The sequence below is a fragment of the Spea bombifrons genome, chromosome 4, assembly GCF_027358695.1.
Source record: "Spea bombifrons isolate aSpeBom1 chromosome 4, aSpeBom1.2.pri, whole genome shotgun sequence".
Lineage (NCBI taxonomy): Eukaryota > Metazoa > Chordata > Amphibia > Anura > Pelobatidae > Spea > Spea bombifrons.
Window position 1 is genome coordinate 91,801,774 of NC_071090.1, and position 24,557 is coordinate 91,826,330.

Sequence of the window (24,557 nt, forward strand, 5' to 3'; positions counted from 1 at the left end):
AGAGTACTAAATAACATGCCTGGGAAGGGAGGTGAGATTTGCTTTCCTGAATAAAATGATAACTTCCCTAATGTTATATACTTAACTAAAGTTCCAGAACAGAAACTGATTTATACAAATCCACATGGAATGAGACAGCGTACGCTTAAATGAGAAAAAAAAAATATTAAAACACGCACTTGAAAGTTTAAAAACTCAAGGGTAAAAAAAACTAGCATATTTATTGAAAAAAAAATCATATATCGATGCTTGAGGGGAAAAAAATAGGAGAAAAAAATGCAAGAGGAACTGATCATGGATTCAATAGTGAATTAAAAGATTAGGAAAGGCTAGTGATGGCAGTAATTGCCTCCAGCCAACTACACAACCTAAAACCAAGATCACAATATGGTGAATTCTGCTGTCGGACTAAAAACGCAGGTTGAGAACACATAAAAAAAAATATCGAAGGGGAGGAAGATTACCTGCGGCAATATTTGTTCCAAAAGAGCTGGGAATTTTGTGGTGGGGCTTCTTACCACAACTTTGGAATTTTCCTACTAAAAAAAAAATATTTACACTAATATTCTGGCCATACAATTGGAGATTTCCATGGGTGAGAAAAACCTCTCCCCTGCAACAAGCCAACAGAACAGAATTCACTGTTAGATCTTGGTTGATTTATATAGCCATAATCCAGCTCACTAAATAGAGAACAAAATGTATACGGAAATCTATTACATGAGAACATTAGGCAATCCATCGCTGCAGAAAAACAAAATTTAATTAAAAAAAAAAAGAATAAAAAAAAAGGTCCTTATTTCAATTGTATTTTTTTCATGTTCTTTGCTATATGGAAAGAAAACGTATGGCAGAGCTTCATGGGAAGGCAGGGGCATAGACATCCCATCGTATAATGAAATCAAAATACAGTTTTTACAATATTTACAGAACATACTTTCTACAGCATTTGCAGGCAAAGATGGATTTCCGTATCTTTGTCTATGAATAAGGAATCTTCAGAAGACAACCCTTCGTGTTAGTCAATGCCGTGAGCGCTTATTCGCTCCCTCCGGAGCCTCCGAGGCCATGTGAAGCAGCATCGAGCTAACCGTGCACCGCCCTGCAGCTGCTGAGCCTTCCATTACACGCAAAGATGAAAGGGGACATGATAGACGGCCAAAAGTACTCTAATCGCTGGATGTGAACACCTAACAGTACATGCAGCATGGAGTAAAAAGCGTCTGCAAAACACACGGGCAAAGCTTCGGTAATAGTTAGACATGCCGCATCAGTTTTGTTCCAGACCACTTTTGTGCTTGGTCTAAAAGTTTATATTTCACATATAATTATTATTATTTTTTTTTGAATTGTGCATGTAGTTGTAAGGGATATTGCAACAATTTAATGTATCAAACCAAGTATCACCTTTGAAATAAAGACATCACACTCAATCTTGGAATGAACAGGCCGTGTACTTTTATTTAGCTTAACACCTTACATATTAAATAAACTCTTGGCCCAAACCCAGAGTTTACCACCAAATAAATACCATAAATAAATAAATAAATAAATATACCGAGCCATCCGCCCTAGAAGCCAGAAAGCCGACACCATACCACCAGTTCATCCCCAAAAGAAGGGGACAACTTTCACCCCGATAAAAGCACACGACAAATAAACATACAGATAGGGAGGGGGGGTTGGGAGTTTTTCCAGCAGCAGCTCCATTCTTCTGCCCGCGGCTCTCCTGCACAGCTAACAATACAAGCCCCTTACAGGTAAGTATTAAAGCCAGCAGTTCGCCTTGTGGCAATGGTGAATAGCCCCGTCACGCACCTCTATTTATAGCGCGGATTCGCGCCTTTTGCGCTGCGCGAGGTGTCCTCGAGGCAAAGGCGGCAAACAGCTAAGCGGCGCGCGCATCTTTTAGTTATATAACTCAAGCTATTTTCTTTTTTTTTTTAAACCCAGCCACTTGAACTTTTGAACCCTACCTTAAAGTCAATAGCTGACCTTTTCATGAACCCTACCACCTAACCCCACAGTTACCTGTCGCCTAGCACTATTTAGGCGGCAGGGCTCATCAATAATTGACCTTTGCATGAACCCTAACTCCTATCCCCACAACAACATGTCGCCCCGCGCTATTTTGGCGGCAGGGCTCTTCAGATTTACACCTAATGTGCCATCTTTATGGTCTTGGAGGGGATAAAGTTAAAAAGGAAATTCTAGTTTTTAGATTTATTAATATTACTCAGAAATGTTGTTTAAAATATTAACTGAACTAAAGTTCATACCAGCCAATCACCAACATTTCTGTTTTGAAGCAAAATCGCACTGAATGCCAGCATCTACCTTTTGTTTAGAATTGTAGTTGTTGAAGATATATAGTTTAAAAATAGGGGGTTACTATAGCTTGGTGAAGTTGAGGTCTTGGGCAAAAGGCAGCAGAACTAGTATATTAATCTCCTCTCCTTTACGTCACACCACCCTTAAGGGCCGCCAGATCCCAAGTTTACTTTCTCTCCCACTCCCAGCTCACTTTAACGTATATGATAACTGACAGGTGCCACATTGTTTATCATCAAGGCTATAAATCACCTAGCAAATGGTTATTTTCCACCATGTAATGTTAGCTTTTCAATTGGTTAAATGTAATACACACAATGAGGCGGAGACACGGGTACATTCTAACATTTCATTATTTTCATCAGTCTCCATACACCTTTATGTCCAACAGCAAAAATACATGGCAAATGAAAGGACTCTGGGTTCAAATATATATTTTTTAATATATAAACAATAAAAGGCTTTAATTTTGAGAGCCAAGATTAACTGCTGAGGGATTCAGAGACCACAAACTGGATGTTGATTACCTGCCAGAACCATAGACCCTGATCCACACAGTCATGTTTCCGTGTCCGCGGGAGTAAAAAGTCAGTGGACTTTTAGTGGCCATATAGGAAAACCACAGATTGTCTTCAATTGGATTAAATCAGTAAAATGAGATTGTTAAAGTGATTAACATGTACATCTAAAAACACTTCCTTTCCTATAACGCAAAATAGAATTTCTAGGACTGAACTACACATGAAAAGCATGACCACCAACACAATTTAAGAAGCGGGGGGGGGGGGAATGGTAGAAGTTCACACAGTGACAAGGCACGGGGTGCAGCTTAATTTATAATTGCTCTTCTTTCAGGCACAGCTGGTAAGGGCTTTTTACTTGCACCTGAGAATTTCTTAACATTTGTCCTTTTATCTGCAACATCACTGAAGCGAAGTAAAGCACAGTCAGCTGTCCTCGGGGACAGGTAATTAAAGTGACACGCGGCCTCTCCTACCAGGGGCTGAGGGCAAAATACTTAAGGAATGATTAAGCGCTGACACCTGTCCTTGCCAAGTCAAGAGACTAAAATGTCTGAGGAACGCATTGTTATTTTGTTTGTTGCCATAACACTTTACATAATAACCGTTCTGCAATCAGCTTAAATAATATGCACAGTTAGACTTCATTCATGGTTTTTCCGCCTTCATGTCCTAAAACAGACCTGTCACATGTCCAAATCCTGCATTTCACACTTTAATAAACTAAAATACACAGTATGGTGGTGTATAAATATAAACATACATAAAATTGGCTTTTCCAAAATCTCAATGGCCTGGAGCTTCACCAATTTTAATGCGGTCAGACATTTCGGATCACTTTTCAAAGTTGGCTTCAAGATTGATCGGACGAGTCCAAGACATATCGAAACACATGGGAACCCCTTGCAAATAGTTACATACTACGGGTTGTTAAAAGACCCGTTAGATCAGCACTGCCCCTTCAACTCCACTTTACTTTATATATTCAACCATAATATTCAGGGATATAATCTTTAATTATGGGGAAATGGCTTATTGATCCAAGGAGAAATCTGCCATTTTGGGGTCAAGAAGGAGTTTTTTCCCTGGTTAGTGCAAAATTGCAAAGAGCCAAACTGGGGTTTTTTGCCTTCTTTTAGATTAACAGCAACAAATTAACAGATATAGGAAAGGCTGAACTTGGTGGACGCATGTCTTTTTTCCGCCTATATAACTATGTAACTATGTAACCCCAGAGGTAAAACAATGTGAAGATCACCGAAACTGCCACCCACCTAGAAATATGGAAAAAATACCCTGTTTCAAAAGGAAATTAGTGGAAAAAATAGTAAACTTTTTATATAGTAAATAACTCTGGCAAAATCAATCAGTATTAGCACATATCTGTAATACATTAGGTTGTTTATAGGTATTGGTATACTTTTAGACCACTAGCACAATAAAGGTCTTTGGTGGCTACAAATCCTACCTTTAGTTTTGTTTTTTAGGAAAACATCAGTATTCTATACTGTTTCTTATAAACTGATGCAACACAGTGTAATACCCACATCTAACAGTGAAAAAGATGGCCCAAATGCCAAATATACCCCTTTGCTTAGTATGGATAGCCAACCGAAGATCTTACAGCTGTCTGTCTAGAAGTCTCCATCACCTATGGTAGCTGGCAGGTTGCCCATATCTTTCATACAAAAACATACAGTGATAATAAGAGCAATAACAAAAAGAATCAGAGCATGTATTGCATGCAGCTGGGAAAGCGGCATCACAAGCCTGAAAAGATCTTAGTATTGCTAGTAAGAATAACACATGAGAATTAATACCACCAATCTTACATTGCACTAAAAAACAACCCATCAGATGTTAACAGCTTCGCTGAAGAGATAGCACAAGAAAGACAATCTGTTTTTGCTTTTATGATTTATTGTCTTCTGGGCATTTACAGACTTGGAATCATCATTGGGTACCATCGTATGACGCTACATGAATTTGCTTTACTGATCAGCAGTGTTGATGGACCTGTCCCCAATACCAGCACTCAAGCATGCTAGAAAGGTTAACATGCCATAGAAATGACATGTACAAGGCATCTCCTGCCAGGGGCCTTCAATTTGTCTACATTATTAGTCATATGAAAAACAAAAATGTCAGTTCTGCAACTCTCACAGGATGAGGTCACCCTGGCAAAACCTAAAAGGTCTTTTGTTAAGAAACGTCAAAGATCAGCCGGGCTACCACAGTCTTGCACATTGGAGATTCATATTCAAAGAGTATGGGAGCTATCGACATTACCAACACACTTTCCCCAGGACTACCTGTTTTGGAACTTTCCCATATTCCACTTAAATTAGGCCCATAACATGAGGATTCTTGAAATCGGATAAGAAAGAGCTGAGAGGAATAATAATAAGGGAGAACAAAATACTCTTCGATGGGACACAAAGACACACACATGACATTACACGCCAACTGTTAACTTGTTTTACACATGACATCACATCATTGTAAAACCTATATATGTACAGATTTCACATTTACCTTTGGATCCATCTGGAGAAAGCTGTGTGTCCCACGAATGCTGTATGTGGATCGTTTTATTGTCTTGCTGTGATAGAAGTGGTAGTAATTCTCCAGATTGCCTACCTAAAAAAACCAAACAAAAAAACAACTTAATATAAATGAAAACTCCACAGCGCCCTATTAACATTTTATAATATTAAACCTAAAACAATGAAGCAACGAGAGAATGCGTGTGGCATTACCTTATTGCATTGTGACATTAAAGAAATCTTGGGAATGGGGGAAGATGATATTTTGAGGAATTAAATCTAAGCACCAGATGGGTAACTCTGAACTTCTGAAGTTTGAGGCATGCAACATATTTACTAGAACAAAAACCTTGGGCAGATCTTCCAAGACGCATTATTCCAATAAATCCGAGTCTGCACTACACCGTAAACCTATGAAGAATTACCCTGTACATGACTAAAAACATACATTTTATAGTTACCTTGACAAGCGAGTGATAAAGTCCACTTCAAGATGGCAATAACACTTCATCCTTACATAGTGTGAGCCAAATTGCTAGCAAATAAACAGTTTCCTGAAACTTTCCTTTCATCCGCTATACATTACAGAACCACTTTACTTCAAAGAGCTTCTGCACAGTCTCAACTGTCCGAGCCCTGGCAGCTTGACTTAAGAGAAGAACTACAAACGGAAAGCTTGGTTTCACTGAGGAACCCTGCATTTATATTATATATATATAGATATATATATTAAACACATATTAATATTAAATGTATATTTATATTAAACACATATTACACTCGTGCACCTGGGAAAAAAAAGTGGACAATCTTTTTGTTTCATTTTTAGTTTTTGGACAATGAATTTCACTTCTTGCCCTCTCGGTAGTTTTTCTCCTTCATTCTTCTCTGGTGATCCTCCACATTATCCTGGTGTCCTGGAGCACTTCAGTATCAGGGAGGGCATATTTTGCACACACCATGGGACAGCCGCTCCCTCGATTGGATGTTGTCCCCCTGGTGCGAACAGAGGCTCCAATCTGATGCAGAAGTGCTCCAGGAGGCCAGAATAATGCAAAGGGATCCACAGAGAAGTCACTTCCACATCGGGGTGGACCCTCAGCACAGCACAGGGGCAAACTCCCCCTCATTCCTCCAATCAAAGGAGAATTGGACCACATGTTGCACGCTGAGGGTCCACCAAGAGGATCACCAGAAGAAGCGGCTTACCGGAGAAGAAAGAAGATGCAGAGAACAAAAAGGATAAAAACGAAGAACAAGAAGTGGAGCTGTAGAAAAGGAGACGGAGAAGGTAGGAAGACATTGAAGTGTGACAGAGTGTGAGAGAATGACAGAGTATGACAGAAGATGAGTGCGGAAAATGAAATTCAAACTAAGCTTGGAGCCTCGGTGACTAACAATGAGCTATTCTATTGATCTCCACATGCAGTATGATAAGGAGTCAGGGTATCTGTCTAGTAGTTTGGGGCTAAAACGTAGCGGTCCAAAATCATTATGTAAACATTATAAATTAAAAAAAAAAAGAAAACGTACAAATACTTCAAAATACTTTTAATCTAATACTAGTGGAAAAAAATGTCAAGAGTTCCACTTTAAGCACCTTCTTATGCTTTGTATATCAATTTTCATGGTTAAGTCATCTGCTCATGGATCCCATGGGGCAGATTAATGCCAACAACATTCATACAAAGCAAAGTATAGATTTCTTTATTTCTAACCAATCAATGCTTGATGCGGCACAGTGAGGGTTACTTATAAAGAACAGTTTTGAAGCTGGGAAAGCAGTCTTATCGCCATAACAACCAATCACCTGATAGCTATAGCGATAACTACACTTTTCTAGATTGGCTCTTTACAAAATGATGCCTAATTGCTCTATTGAACCATAGATTTAAACACTAAGGTAACAGATTCCAAAGAATTAGGCACAATTCTTCAACAAATCACTTTAAGAAGAGATCCGTATCATCACATGTGATTAGCTCCGGTACATGTAAAATAACGGGGTTATGTATGAAAAGCCATTCATTGCAGAGCAGCAGCAGTCGTGAAATCACTAGAGCAACCAAAGAAATATTCCTGCGGTTTTAGGTTTATAAGCAACAGAATTGCCTTTTAATACATGATTCCCAATGAGAGAGCTACCAAATAACCAAATGAAACGATCTTGTGAACGCGTCCTAAATTGCAAATTTGCACTTCGTTACATTGGGGAAAAAATGACTCCTCCAAAGTGAATTAGGCTCTTTCTACTAAGTAACAGTGCCAGATACAGACTAGCTAAACATCAGCTGCAAGGGGCGACATTTTTTTCAGTTTGCCGTCTGATGAAAACATTAGAAGTCTCACTTAATTTGAACTGCCCAGTTCAAACATACCTAATAACGAAGGGTTTATTTCTAAAAACTGTGTCACTCAGGCTGACGGGAATCAGCTTTCCAAGACATTAACGGGACTGCATAATGTAACAGAAGGAACTAAAATGGCAATACCAGGGAATGTCTAAAAATAAGTACAATTTTTAATTCATAAATAACCATACATATTCATAAAGTGTGTAAGTACGCTTGCGTCATTCTAGAAGCCCTAACGCGTTTCGCCGAAAAGGCTTCTTCAGATGGTTATTACACTAAAATGGTGGTAGAGCAAGATGATTATTCTCAGCTGACACTAGCAACCGTCTTCACTGCCTCACTAGCAGAGACAATCATCCTTTCTCATGTGCCAACATTTTTGTAGCTATAAATCCAAATAATCTCAGTTTATTAGGGGATTCTTTGGTGCATCAACGCTGAACCTAAGGACTTGCATTACAGCAGAGAGCCTTTTGACTCTAGAATCTTAGTGCCAATTTTGGCTCGTCAAACAAAAAGGATAAAAACGAAGAACAAGAAGTGGAGCTGTAGAAAAGGAGACGGAGAAGGTAGGAAGACATTGAAGTGTGACAGAGTGTGAGAGAATGACAGAGTATGACAGAAGATGAGTGCGGAAAATGAAATTCAAACTAAGCTTGGAGCCTCGGTGACTAACAATGAGCTATTCTATTGATCTCCACATGCAGTATGATAAGGAGTCAGGGTATCTGTCTAGTAGTTTGGGGCTAAAACGTAGCGGTCCAAAATCATTATGTAAACATTATAAATTAAAAAAAAAAAGAAAACGTACAAATACTTCAAAATACTTTTAATCTAATACTAGTGGAAAAAAATGTCAAGAGTTCCACTTTAAGCACCTTCTTATGCTTTGTATATCAATTTTCATGGTTAAGTCATCTGCTCATGGATCCCATGGGGCAGATTAATGCCAACAACATTCATACAAAGCAAAGTATAGATTTCTTTATTTCTAACCAATCAATGCTTGATGCGGCACAGTGAGGGTTACTTATAAAGAACAGTTTTGAAGCTGGGAAAGCAGTCTTATCGCCATAACAACCAATCACCTGATAGCTATAGCGATAACTACACTTTTCTAGATTGGCTCTTTACAAAATGATGCCTAATTGCTCTATTGAACCATAGATTTAAACACTAAGGTAACAGATTCCAAAGAATTAGGCACAATTCTTCAACAAATCACTTTAAGAAGAGATCCGTATCATCACATGTGATTAGCTCCGGTACATGTAAAATAACGGGGTTATGTATGAAAAGCCATTCATTGCAGAGCAGCAGCAGTCGTGAAATCACTAGAGCAACCAAAGAAATATTCCTGCGGTTTTAGGTTTATAAGCAACAGAATTGCCTTTTAATACATGATTCCCAATGAGAGAGCTACCAAATAACCAAATGAAACGATCTTGTGAACGCGTCCTAAATTGCAAATTTGCACTTCGTTACATTGGGGAAAAAATGACTCCTCCAAAGTGAATTAGGCTCTTTCTACTAAGTAACAGTGCCAGATACAGACTAGCTAAACATCAGCTGCAAGGGGCGACATTTTTTTCAGTTTGCCGTCTGATGAAAACATTAGAAGTCTCACTTAATTTGAACTGCCCAGTTCAAACATACCTAATAACGAAGGGTTTATTTCTAAAAACTGTGTCACTCAGGCTGACGGGAATCAGCTTTCCAAGACATTAACGGGACTGCATAATGTAACAGAAGGAACTAAAATGGCAATACCAGGGAATGTCTAAAAATAAGTACAATTTTTAATTCATAAATAACCATACATATTCATAAAGTGTGTAAGTACGCTTGCGTCATTCTAGAAGCCCTAACGCGTTTCGCCGAAAAGGCTTCTTCAGATGGTTATTACACTAAAATGGTGGTAGAGCAAGATGATTATTCTCAGCTGACACTAGCAACCGTCTTCACTGCCTCACTAGCAGAGACAATCATCCTTTCTCATGTGCCAACATTTTTGTAGCTATAAATCCAAATAATCTCAGTTTATTAGGGGATTCTTTGGTGCATCAACGCTGAACCTAAGGACTTGCATTACAGCAGAGAGCCTTTTGACTCTAGAATCTTAGTGCCAATTTTGGCTCGTCAAACCTTGCAAAATGAGTTTGTACCATATTAGTTAAGAATAATTACCTGTATACTCCAGCACCAAAGTCTACGCTATTCTCTGTATTTCTGTGTCATATCCCTCTGAAGAAGCCTTTTCAGCAAAACGTGTTGGGGCATCTACAATAACGCACATGTGTTTACACTCATATCTACACATTTGTTTCCGGCAGCATTTATCATGTATTTCTTATGAATATGTTTATGTATAAATTAAAAAATGTACTTATTTTTAGACATTCCCCGGTATTGCCATTTTTGTTTCTTCTAGCGCCTACACCACATCTATTACATACAATTTCTTTTGAGCTCTGGGAACAGCTCTAGTGGGTGTTTAATGCAGCTTTCTACATTTTCCTTTCTTTTTTCTCTTTTCTATCTTTCCATTACTACTGGTGCAGGTCTCTACCAAGTTTCTTATAAAGGATGACTGCACCCAGTAACCTTTGTGACAAACTAGGCATGGGAATATACATATTCAACAGGGGTAGCCAAGAGCTGTCTCCGCGTCGAGCTGTTGGAGAGTGACAATTCTGTTGATTCTCAGCCGGCAGAATAGCACTCCATATATATAAGTGGTTGCCTCTCAGGTCATCCCAGAGAAGCTGTCTTCTAAAAGGCATATATTGATTTTGCATAGGGTTCATAAGACTGCAAGGTACATTCCAAGTTCCCACCACACATTAAATGAACTTAAACATGTATGGGATGAACATACAGCTAACCTGCATCTAAGACCAATTACTGATTATAGTCCGAGTCATTACATCAGGAAACTTGGGCAGACTAGATGTGCCGAATCGTTCTTAACTGCTATCAAAATCGATGTTTGTATTAAGCATCCTTATCAGGATATACTTCCCAAGTGTTTGCTGCGTATATCACGTGCTCTGCCGCATATTCCGAGAGATATTGATATTAATTTCTTGTAAATGAAACACTAGATCTTGATGCTCCTATAAAAGTATTAACAAATACAGCTCTGTTGCCAAACCTCAGACCAAGCACCAGAAATCAAGCGAATCTCTTAGGCCATTTAAAAGCTCTTACATTGTTCACTGGGCAGCAGCAGAAGCTATGTTTAGGTAAGTAATACAGGACCCTACGTTGGGTATAATTGCCTTAGTCAAACCGGAAGAAGTGATCAAGATAACAGTTCTACATGCTATAGTGTTCGATCTGGACTTTCAGTGACATTAGGGTACACTTTAGAACATGAAGCATATTTTCTATTTTGTTATGGACCAAACTGCGATATATGATAATATTGCAATTGTTGCCGTTGTCAGCTGTTACTGTATCAGTGTAATGAGCTATAAGCAGGAGAGAGATCTGCAAACCACTTGACTATACAGAATAAGGTTTGATTCACTAATAAGTAGAATCCATCATCTTTCAGAGACTCCATATTCCCTGGCGCTTCTCGTGCAATACAGAATAATCAGCTACTTATTTTGTTGAAGCAATTGCTCCGATGTTTTATTGCTCAGACTAATCTTCTTCTTTATAAGGATGCGTACGCCGAGATGTCTTGCGCCCCACAATTCACTATATTTTTAGTTCCACTTTTCAGACTTCAGAGTTATGACGCACTTTGATCACCTTCATATCATTTCTTTCCTCTGCTTCGGTGAACTAAATAGCATGCTTCATCTTAAGGAGTAACAGCCGCATTTCTACATCCTAATGGAAATAAATAAAAACACCAGCCAAAATCCTCTCCGTCTAATAATCTATGGCATTTCCCTGGTAAAGAAAAAAAGCAGACTTAATAAAAAATAAACACGCTTGAGTAACCTCTAGCTAGACCGTCTGCACTGGGTAATAAAGCACAAAATTAGAAAAGCCAAGTGCACAATCCCTTAGAATACAAAAGTGTGTAATGTTTAACGGAATACCGACAACACATCACCCAAGACCCAATGAACCGTATGTTACCTGGTTGTTTAATATAAACTAATACAGACTCATTTAACATCAATTAGTATATTCTGAAAAATAAAGGCTTACCTGCTAAAATTACATTGTTTATAAAACATCATCTACAAGTGCACTTATTATAGCAAATACTTAGTAGATGGTAGATGGATAGAGAAAAAAGGTATGTAAACCCATCTACATTCATAACCCCTCATCACATTAGTTACAAGTGAAACATGAGTGACAGGAACATGTGTTGTAATCATATGGCGGATGAAGGGACAAAAGAAAAAAAAAAAAGCTTTATGAAAGATGATATAATCTATAGATTTGTCCATGCTGTAAAATGTAATCATTTCAACCTGACCAATATAGAAAAAAAGAGTATAAAAACTCATTACAGGACATGGAGACCACCTCTACATCTACTTTTCAAGAAGAGCATAGACCACTCAAGTTCAATTATCCTGTTGCTATCATCAGTCTACTTATGCTTTAATAAATTAACCGATTTAAGATGTCTTAGAAGCTGTGGTTTCAACTGATCTTTGGTCATGGAGACACGGATATTTAAACAAACTAACACCCAGAGCGCTTCGTGTTCATGGTCCTGTCCCTCCTCTGTCAAGAGTATGGCTTATCTAAATTTTCTTTATCTGAAAAGAAAGTTTCAGATCATTCTGGATAAGGGATTTTCCAATAAATAAACTCAACCTGTACCACATTATCAGGGTTAGACTGAAGCTTTACTTCGCTCAACTTGACCTGGAAAACGTATGCCAAAGTATAAGGTAAAGTCGATACAGGACATAGAACATTAGGCTAAGTAGTTGGTTTAGGAAGCAAGCTTTTTCAAATGAGAAACAAGATCCATTAACAGCCTCAAAACACAACATGACTTTCCCCGAGAGTGACGTCAATATAAATTTTTGCATTCCTGTTTTTGTTTTTTTACTTGGGCCCTCGCCTTCTTGCACCTTACCCATTCTGTCCCATACTCTACACGTATGTATTTATTCCACAAATGAAGTCAAACGTCCTTACACGAGACACATGTGGTTGTAAAAAACAGTAGAATGTGTCTATTTTCGATAACCCTCAGCTTTCACATATGGCACTTCTGACATCAGCCCAGGCTGGTGCGGCATCTCAGTGTTCGAATTCAAGCTAGAAAAGGTGACACTCAACAGCGAACAACGGATGTACTGCATATAAGTCCCCAGTTGCAAAATGGGAACCGAGACACCCACGTAAAACTAAGTTTTCTTGTTTTTCTGTTTTACGTAAGAGAAACTTACTTGACACATATTGCTACGCACCCTACTGCCAATTATAATATTCTACATATAGACAAAAACTACACTAGTTCCCCAAAAGTCACACATAATATTTACTATTTGTTTAAGCTGTTAAAGCAAATTGAGAACTTGCTCACACAGCTCACAATTTTAACCCAACAGTTATAAGACCTTGGAGGTCAGTAGTGTTTAAGGCGTTCCTACATTAGTTTTCCTATAACTAGTTAGGTAGAGTTTACCTCTGGAAAATCCAAAGCGCACAGGATATGAAAACCAATAAAGAAGCTTTTTATCAGAAAGTTAAATGCCATTATCACTTTACTAAAGGCACTGATGGGGCTAGTCTCCATGGCAACAATTGTCATCCAATTTGCTCCTGTGAAGTGTGAACATCTAAACTGCTGCAAGGCCCAATACCACACAACCATTTATCATATTTAAAAGAAATTGGACAAGGGCTACCCGTATTTATTATGAGCTCTTTGTCATCTTTCTCAAGGAAAATAGAGTAATGTTTGCGGCACACCAACACATCCCATAAAAAGAAAATCACATAACTGCTAATAGACTCATCGTCATTATCCCTATAGGGCACCACCCTGGTCTTAAATCTGAGTCGGAAAGGAAGGATGATGTGTATGGGAGAGGAATATGACAACAGATGAAATCTTAAAGCCATAAATTTATGTTTCCAGTAACCACGCATGCCTCAGAAGCAGACACCTCAAAAGACTTTCTCCAAAGAATAATCACATCAAATGGGAAACGCGGTCAAATTGGCTTTGCGTTTAATGATAACTTGTAGGCCCAACAATGGCTTGATCGATAAAGGTTTTCAGTACAACTCAGGAAAGGCAGGTACATAAAACAAAACATACCTTCTCCAAAAATCACAGAAGACTCATTGGATAAAATGTTATGATAATAGTTTAGTACTTTAGTTTTTGCTAATCTAAGTAATTTGTTTTTTTTTTGGTTCTATTTTGAGCGGGAATGTGTGACTCTGTTAATTCCAGATATATTATATATATATAGGGTTTGAGGTCTACTATGTAGCAGTATATTTAATAGACTAACAAAGACATAATTAGTATTAAGTGTTAGGCATGGCAAGCAGCCAGTTATATGACTCCAGTTGGAATAGGTCACTACAAATACATAAAATTAATGTGTAAAAGTTACATAAATTAGCTCTGTCCATGCCCTATATAAAAAGAACAGCAAAGCACTTCTCCCACCAGCCCCCCCCCCAAAAAAAAACCTGACAATGTTAAAATGCAATATACAGTAACTGTAAGCCAACACTCACTGGCACAGATGTGAATTTATCTAAAAATTATATTATATTATGAAATTTTACTTGTGATTAGATGTCTCAGTCAATGGATGTTATTCCCAAAAGAAAATCCATATTTTTATTGGTCATAGAAATTGCAAGTGTTTTCTTTCAATTCTAAAAGATGAAGTGACTAAAGAGGTATGGGTGGTTAACTAAAAATCTCAGAAGCATTAATAAAAGTAAAAGGCCTGTGATCTCTATTAAGACATGGAGGGGGCCATAGTGTGATATCACAAGAGTTGGTTCTGCTCAGAAACTATTTGCGGCATCAGACCTGGGATCCTGCTTCTTCCAGATTAGCTTGTCTCTCTGGCCCTAGCTCATCTAAAACCTCGTTAGTCTAATCTTGTTTTGTGTGGGTCTGAATTTGCAGCCATAATTTCTACAAATTGCCAGAACTATCCTGTTAACCTCATGTTGGACTATCATTGCCACATATGCCACCCTGCTAGGGCATTCATTTCAGGGATCTTGGCCGCTTACAGCCATATATCAATTACCTGTAGCTGCTGGCAGCTTAAAGGGCAAGGCAGAGTCTTCGAAGGCTGGCACTGTCTGGACAAGATAGTGGTGTGCCACTGTTGATCGAGACTAACAACATTAGACTATTTGGACAGACAAGGCAGAAAACTAGGCTAGTATGACACTATTGTCTAGCATGACAAATAAATCTCATCCAAAAGCAAACCTGTCATGTCTGGTGGCAGTATATTTCAAAAGCTCATCAAACCCATTGGTGAAAAGTCAACATCCAAAGCAACAGAGTCTACACCAGGAAGTGTTTCAGGATACCTTGTCTATGAAATGGACCAAACTTGTCCCTCCATTTCCTATGATGACACAAATTGAATGATCAGAATGCCATTCTGATCATTCAAGACTGGCCAAGGTCTCTATGGTATGCAAAACTGACTACCAGAATGGTCAATATATATCCTGAAAAGTAGGAAGCTAGTGACACGGAAGAGGTATTCTGCAGTATGGAAAGTGTTCTGTCATTGTGTTTTTTTCACTAGGTGTTTCCTTGTAACACCTCTATACTACTCAAACCACAGATTTTGTTCAAGCAGGTTTTGACAAGGATCCTCACCATGCAATGTTAAGGGATTCAGATGCCTGCCCTGAGAAGACTTTTTACTCAAGCTAGCCAGTTACCCTTGGGTTATGGTGGCTGTAATCAGGTAAAGACCGAGACTGCACTTCTGAAATGGGGCTAGAACCTTGTGGTTAACCATTGGATCTTACTGCCATCTGAGCCTATGCAACCAGGCCCCTTGTAGCTACATTATATTAAAGCTAGCATCAATCAAACCAGCTAAAAAATATAAATGTTGCCACAGCTACATGAATTCGCTACATAAAAACAATAAGATTTCCTCTGAACCTTGTTGATCACTCTCTATAGTTACGGTATAAATTCCCTGGGGGTAACTGATTCCATTGTACATTTATCACCAGGCTCCCGTGTGGATGCAAGGCTCCAATGGTGGTGGGGGATATGTCCCTCTATAGCAGCGATTTAAAATTAGTGGGGACTTCTATTCCTTTCATGTTGTATTGACTTTTCTAACCCCCCTTTTACTCTTGTGCTTTCTATTGCTGCAACATTTGCTGCATTATAAAGTGTAAGTAAGCAAGTAAACAACAACAAATTAACATTTAAAATAAGAAAAACTTGATTTGACTTCTTGGAGGAAAGATGGAGAGACATGCAATGTATACCATGCAGGAAAGTCTAAATAAAACCTCACAGCTTATGCCAGCAATTGATGTCCAAGTTTAAACTTATCTCTGGAACATCTGAGGTGGACAGTCTTAAAAATTCACATTCACAAAATGTATTTATATCAGCATTAACAACCTATTTTTCTTACTTTTCAAATTATTGCAAAGGAAAGAATGTCATCTTTATGCGAGCCATTCTTCTGCTTCTTCCACATAAGCATGACATTTAGATAACGAAAAGTGCCAATAGTATTTTTAAGGTTATTTTCCGTCAAGTAAAAATAATCTAGTCTGTATAAAACTGTCATAAAACAAACGTACAGTATATTATAAAACTATACCACTAAATATAATTGATTTTTCTTACAGAACAGATTGTCATGACATTATAAAAGTAGAAAGGGTTACATGGGTCCCAGAAATGAAACTGTCAAATGACTGGGTAAATGCAGCAGTATGCCACTTACTGCGATCTAATGACAGCATGTGGGACAAAGAACAGATTTTGGAATGACAAATTGTAGGGGAACTGTGTCTAACTTGAACCAGCAAAACAGTTACTTTTGTTGATCCCTCCACCTGATACTATACAAGACATTTGACTCCATCATGCACTTCTTGGTCTGCAGCTCCCTTGTCCACAAGCATTAGGAGCCCTTATTCACAATGTTTAAGAGTTGACCCTTGCGTCAACCTATCTACTAAATAGACAAACATGCCAGCACACAATCAATCTGCAGAACAGAGGATGGCAAGGAGCACCTGATCACTTTGCTAAAGTACACAGGCAATTCTATTCATTAGAAGTACCAGTGCTTGTGAGCTGGCAAACAATGCAAGCCTGCACCAAAAGTTCAACTCGCAAATTGACTAAAGCTAACTTGCATTAGCACGCCCACAAAGTAAGAGATGTAAGTATATGCAAGCTGAAAACACCAGGAAACATGCAAATTCACTAATGAGTTGCCTGAAACTTTAAATGTGAGCTGGAACTTTAGACTTAAACGGGGTCCATCGAAGCTAACAAAGACTTAATACAGGCTGGTACACAGGAGCATATCAATGTTCCTGCAGCCATTTTTTAAGAAGCCCCCATGGGTCATTCTTTAAATGTTAACTATCCAACTCCACTAGAAATGGAGTGGGGAGGTGAAGGGAAGGGACGACTGGGTGTCCTTGCCTCGCTTAAGGTTTTAATCAACTGCTCATCCCCATTACCATCGGATGGGGTATAAAGGGGCATATAGCCACCATGTACGCATAAGGTGGTGGAAGAAGAGAGCAATTGTTGCCCCCTCCCCAGGTTGGTAGGGAGTCCTGAGCACCTCTGTTTTTCTCCCCATTTTCTTTACTGTAGAAGGGGTGAATTTTGCAAGTTATAGGCAAGGACATGCAAGTTCACATTGAACTGCATGTCGCACCTGTATCTCACAAAAAAAGAACGGTAGCATGCAAAGGCATGCAACTTAAGTAGAGACTGATTAGTCATGTTAACCCTTAACTAGACTGCCCAAAACATTTTGGGGAATAAACTTAATTTATGTTTAAACCACGGCTAAACAACCCCAGGCCTTGAGGGCCACAAACATGCCAGTAATTCCGCCTATTCCTGCCTGAAAACAAGCAGTTTAATGAATTTTTTTATTGAGATGCCTGTGTTCATGCTGTGATATTGCAAAATTGCGACCTGTGATCTTCAAGCACTGGAGTTGCGCAAACCTGGTATATAGAATTTTTTGGATTTTGCTGAAAGTTACAAACCTATTCCCTGTGGTACAACACATGGTTAATAATAAAGGGTAAACCTGCTCTGACTTAATCAGCATTATTATTGTCCTCCTACAGTTTAACTGGAAAAATGGTGAGGGGCTCAGAATACAAAAGTGAACGCAGCATTCAGGAACACTAAATACTAAATGATTAATACATACAAACATTTAACAAAAGCACGTCAGTAGTGCCAGCAATGTCAACCTCGGACCTTAAAACAACAAAATGACTCATTGTATTTAAAATACAAGGTATGATCTAATACCTGCATTTCAAGATCACAATATGCATTGCTCAGAGCGGAAAATCCTGGATTCTTGTGACTTTTGGATTGACCTGGAGGATCGTTTTTTGTTTTTTTTTTAAATGTTATTTTGATCTGCTTGTTTATCCTGCATATTATATTCAGGTGTCCAGTGGTCGATATGTGTTCAAGCAACTATGATGATCAGATACCCCCATTTTATTTATTTTTTCCTCTTCTTCTGGATATTTTATTAAACATTTATTTATTTTATTGTAAAACAAATTTCGATAAAAAGATTTGAAGCCTAAAACAATATGACATTAGAGGCAGGCTACAGAACAAAGGATATGGTGGCTTTCTATGGTCATTTATGGAACATTCTCTTTCATAAAAGGTATAAAGGCATTAAAGTTTTCCTTAGGAACCAAAATCAAAATTTAAAAGTGCGTTTTCTGTTGTTTATGTGTACATTTTGACTTTTAGGCCTGTAAAACATTGATGCAATCACACCAAGCAACCATTCTGAGCTACAAGAAAAAGAGAAGAGACTTATTGACTTGTGCTGATCTCAAACGCACATTCATTTAAAATGGTTTATTGCGTTTGAATGATTACATGAATTATTTGCACACCAATGAAGATCGGTTCAGTAATAAAGTGTGTTGGAACTTTGATCCCTAATTACATGGCCTGACAGGAACTCTCCTGTCTACATTTAATTGCCAGTCTAAACTTGGAACCCATTTCTAAACGGGTTAGAAACTTGAGAAGAAAGAATAAAAGAGCCCTCAAGAACAGTGTAGGAAGCCTACTTCTCCCACTGCTGGACACAAGGTGGATTTCTCTTACACATAAACTGCTTATTTTAAGCTATTAACACCATGCCATGGGTTTACCTTATATACTGAACTGCAAACCAATGCCAATATAAAATAAATACATATGGCAAGTCAAATCAAATCAGCACCAGATGTTGATGCCATAGTCCCTGCATACCTTTTGCAGATGCTACAGCTTTAGAGCTGCAAGAGCACTGCCCTCTGTCGTTTGATTTTCGCTACACTTTTGGCTGCTTAAAGCGGCCAATCGCTGGCAGGAAAGTGCTTCAATTGATTTAATTTCCATTTTGTTTCTGTGTATGCATGCTGGGGATTACATTATAACCCCCTGAAATGTTCCTAATGGGGAACCGTATCAGACAATTTTTGAAGTTATTGTTAAAACATAATCACGTTTTTACATCTCTCCAAGAACCGTAAATCCGCTGACAATAACTGCCTGCGATGATTCACACTATCCTGCAGCTCCATAGTGTTTATCTCTTCAAAGTTGGAAAATGCAATTCCACATTGTTTGACGGCCGTTTCCTTCATAGGGCAGGTGATAAATACCAATCAACATTTTGAATCACGTTGTGACAGCACAATACCCATATGTTCATAAAATGAATTGGCATTATTAGCAGCATCCCTAGACAACTGGTTGGGACGCCACATCACAGTGGCGAATGCACCACCAAACCAGGAGAAAATGCAAACATGGAAGATGAGAGAAACAATGTCACTACAAACACTCCGTGGACCAGGTTCCTTATTAGTGATATACATAGTTTTACATTTTGTGCGAGTGTGAACAGTACCAAACCTAAAAGTGGAAATTGTGCAGAATAATTCTGCAATATGAGCCGACACTTATCTCAGAATAACGGCGGCTTTCATGAAAGGCAATTACAAGGCAAAACTTGTCACCGTGAAGACCGTGAAGGTACATTTCCCCTCAATTTACTGGACATATTTTTGCTCAAGCACAGAAAAAGATCAGGAGGATTTCCTCTAGGAGACTGCCCACAAGTGGGATCCACAACAAGGGAGTGGAGCAATGTGACACCGTGGCACAGATCGGTCTCTTTCTCTCCCTTCTGACCTGGAACATTCCTGGGATCTGCCGCTAGAGACCGCAAGAGGCACAGAACTTTCTATCCAACCCCACAGCCACCACCGAAGGAGGCAGGTAAATGTGTGTACCGAGGACTCCAGACATATTTCAGGGCAAACCTGGAACCGTTTAGAGGGGCACATTCCTAAATCTGAATCAACGAACTCCAACTTCTGCAAATTTTGTAACGTACTTCACACGGTTAACAAGGTACACTCAAACTCTAAAGGGGCCATAGGAGAAGATAAAGCCAAAGACACGCAAAGTGGATTTCTATGTCAGCCTTTTTAACCAAGACGACAGAAGACTTATTTGATCTCCGGCTAACCAGCCCCACTCCCTGCAAAACAAATCCAAATGTGGACTAAATGAAAAATTGTACACTTCTTAAATTAAATATTGATTGAAAGCAGGTTGCAGGCATTCTGGAGGTCCCGGACCTGACATTTCGCATAATAATCAAGAAATCTAATGCTCACATGCATCCGGTAAAACACTATCCAGTGATTGTGACAACCATACTGGTGCCTGAAGCGACAGGAGAATTGCATTAGCTCTCCAATTCAAGGGCTTTTGCTGACCAAATTATTTCACATTTTTTATTTCAAGTTACTATAAAGAGGTTTTATTAATAATCCAACAATTACTTAACATAATACAAGCATCCTAGAGGAACATGTTCCCAAGTCCACTGCTGCCTCAGATAATCTGGATCGGCGAAGACACTGGTTACACAGCCAGGCTTTAACACGCTATGTAGAACTGCAAGAGGAACACCTTGTGTATCGTTTACTGGTATCAGATCAAAAAACAGGTTAACCAAAAATATTATGTCGTTTTCCTATTTTAACACAGTTCAAGTTTTTACATAAGACATACCCGGTAGTTGCCAACATTTGGAAAACATTTCCAGGAGCACTTTGCAGCACAGTTATCAAATACGTACTGGAAAATATACCACGCCCACTGCCCAAAGCTCCACCCACTGTCAAGCGCACACAATTAGCATAATGTAGCTCCACCCACTTTAGATTATGACACCAAGTTCACAAACTGCCCCTGCACCCAGTGACTTGCTATGGCACACCCATAGCACCCGCCATCCCCAAGAACTCTTAAGGCACCTTTCCATGTTCAACAGGCTAATGTGCCATCAAGGGGTAGGCCCAGGCCATGGTCAGCACTCTTGCGTTACACACAAACACACCCAATATCTAAAACAAAACAAATCACAAAATAATACTTGGATAACCCATAAAAAAAACATGTGTTAACTTATTATTTAATGGACAATAAAATAAATATATATATATAAATCAATGTGGGAGGGAGTATAGTTGGCATGGAAGGCATATCCAAATAATAACCTAGAATAACCTGGAAACTAATCAGGGGTATTACCGGAGCATTAAATCTCAACATATCACTAGTTAATATAATACATTAAATATTACAATAAGGTTGGCTCTATACAAAAGCTAAAAATAATAAAATAAATTATGCAGCAACATTTGAAGGCGCTGTCTAAGGCGCCTGACATGCTAAGCTCCCGGTCAAGAACCTGACCTGGGGAGGGGCATTCACACTAAAAAAACACATCCAAACCCTCACAATAACACCCCCCCACACCCAAAACACTAACATAACCACACACAAACACTTGCAATAACATACCCAAACACACACATTAACATAAACATAGCCAGTCACATAAAAGACTAACACACTCAGACACACGTACACACAATCATATATCCAAATACACACTAATATAACTACAAGAACAAATGTCCACAATAACATACAGCGATACACAACATTCAAACACACTCACACCACTCACTTACCCTGCCTTCTTCAACGTAGACACTACAACTGCGTTTCCCTCAATGTTGCGCAACCACGGTCAACCCTGAATACTCCTGGATTAGACTTAATTTTAGTGGCGCCCAGGGCCCGTTCCTAGACCAAGTGGCACCCAGCCAAGGATATTCTCTTGCATCCATTATTCTTTTACATAGATGCCAATATTTTTTTCAAAGCCTAGGAGGATGGAGCAGTGAGGGATCAGTACAAAGTAGGGTGCAGAGCAATTATTTTTATGCTGGGGTAGCTAATCCAGGTACACATGGTTCATTACAACCCAGGACTGGAAATTGTTCTGCCCCATACCCTGTACAGTTTCTTAAATACTCAGTGCTCTACTTTCACCACCTCTCTGGCTCATACACTCTTAACACTGCAAATACACACATTCAGTCTAACATACACCAACACACTGTTCGTGGACACAATACCCAGTCTAACACGGTATTCGGACACCTGAATACATACACTCACTCTAACGCCATACACGGAAACACTGAACACGAACACACACTCATTCTAACACCCATTCATTGTAGCACCATGCACAGACACTCCCCGCACATACACTATGTTCTGACACATACTGTACACTGTTTAATTTGTACGCTCATCCACACACACGTTAACCCTGTACACTTACAACCACAGTCACACATACTCATTTTAACCAAGGATAGGCACAGACAAGGTTCATGATGGATATTTTCACAGATATGTCTAAGTGGGTAAACTGTCACAGTACACACACATACACACATACACATTCACGCTTGCCCTTGCAGCCACGCACTTACACACTTGCACTAACACACACTTTCAAAAGACAAGTAGGGATCCTGTGTGAAAAAATATTCATACATATAACACAAATCAGCAAATACATAATAAGCAGGGGAAAAATTATTATTTTTTTTAATTTGCTTAGAATTTCCAATTTATGCTCAAGAACATTCCTCAAGCACAGTAAAACCACACGTTCAAAAGACCTTTTACATTGTGGAGAATCAGAAAACTTTTTTTTAATGCTTTTTGGGTTGGTGGACAGCACAGCGTTAACAAATTTTCCCAGGAGGGGTAATTTAACACTTCTTAAAAACTAGTGTTGTCTACACTTGTGTAAAAATGATTAGTGCTTGAAAAGGCAGCTGTGCCATATATATATATATATATATATATATATATATATATATATATATAATATATATAAAAAAATTTAGTTCATTTTTAGTAAAACATTTTTATAAGAACTATGTTTTTTGTTTTGTTTTTTTTCTTCCCAAAGGTGTATTTCTTCTGCTTTAACCAAATGAGCCACAATGAATTTCAAGTGGAGAACGTCATGGTACTATAATAATACTATAGGATTGTCTATTTATTCATACATACACTAATATACACCATGATAGGACTTAATACCAAAAAACATTTACTTAAATCATGAAAACAACCTTGTGGTGCTGCAGAGACACTGGAGATTGTGGAAGTGACCCATGGGCCTCTCTTGTAGCCCAGTGCCCTCAGATGGTTGGTGAAAGGGCTCTTGATGCCTTATTCCAACTGTGAATCTGGCATGACTTTCTAAAATCATATATTGTATTGTATATAATTATACGAAACCGTTTGGATGTCTTACACAGAGACATTCTGGGTTATGATTAATTGAACATCGGCATAGGTTCATATAATCCAGAGAAAAATCTGAATGCCTTTGGTGTCAAGATTCTTCTTTGGGGTTTTTTTTGCCTTTTTTGCCTTCTGGATCAACAGAGTTGGCATTTTTTTTTATTTCAACCAACTACGGCTGAACCGGTGGACAGAATGTCTAAAAAGCAGACAGCACACATAGATAATTGCTTAATAAGTGGCTCATTTATGTCACATAGCATACACCAAAATAAGATCAAAAACTAAAAACTTTCTAGGTCACAATACCTTTCAGCTGTCAGTGTGTTAAACATAAACCTGTGTCATTCTAATAACAAGAAGAAAGTAAGGTATAAAAAGTAAGAAGCGTACCATAATCTGCTTTTTTGGGACATGCTAACTTGCGTAGTGTTTATTCTAGAATGGTTAAACTCTACAAGTAACTGAATTCGTGTTGTCTGCACATCATAAATAATTATGTCCATCCAGCCAGTATTTAGACAGAATCTGCACTAATTTAACCATAATAGCTGCCCATTTAATAGACGTTAAGGACCCCTCTAATTATTACAGCAGAGAATTAACAGAGTGCTTAGTGTTAATAGAAATACCTCTTTACACAGCACTATGTTGCTCTGAGCTATCAATAACCCGAATCACCTCCAAACAGTAATACTCTGCATTAACAACACTTCACTAGATGAGCGGACCGCAAATTATTGATTGGCATTTACATCGAGCGCTTTCAAATAAACACACAGAAAGCAGAACATATGGGAGCGACCAGTATATCACAGTTTATATAGCAAACTTCTGAACACAACACAAGCCTACATTACATTAGCCATACAACCACGCACGTATTAAAGCACTTGGGAGACCTGTTGTAATTACTTAC

General features: G+C 38.6%; 1 protein-coding gene across 1 annotated transcript in view; it reads right to left on the reverse strand.

Moving 5' to 3' along the window:
• The window catches only part of PCSK6 (proprotein convertase subtilisin/kexin type 6), a 64,332-nt gene that overhangs the window by 36,675 nt on the left and 3,100 nt on the right, over nucleotides 1-24,557 (reverse strand). The window contains exon 2 of the mRNA XM_053464783.1: nucleotides 5,388-5,492. Coding sequence (XP_053320758.1) covers nucleotides 5,388-5,492 — 105 coding nt within the window. The remainder of the gene's footprint in view (nucleotides 1-5,387; nucleotides 5,493-24,557) is intronic.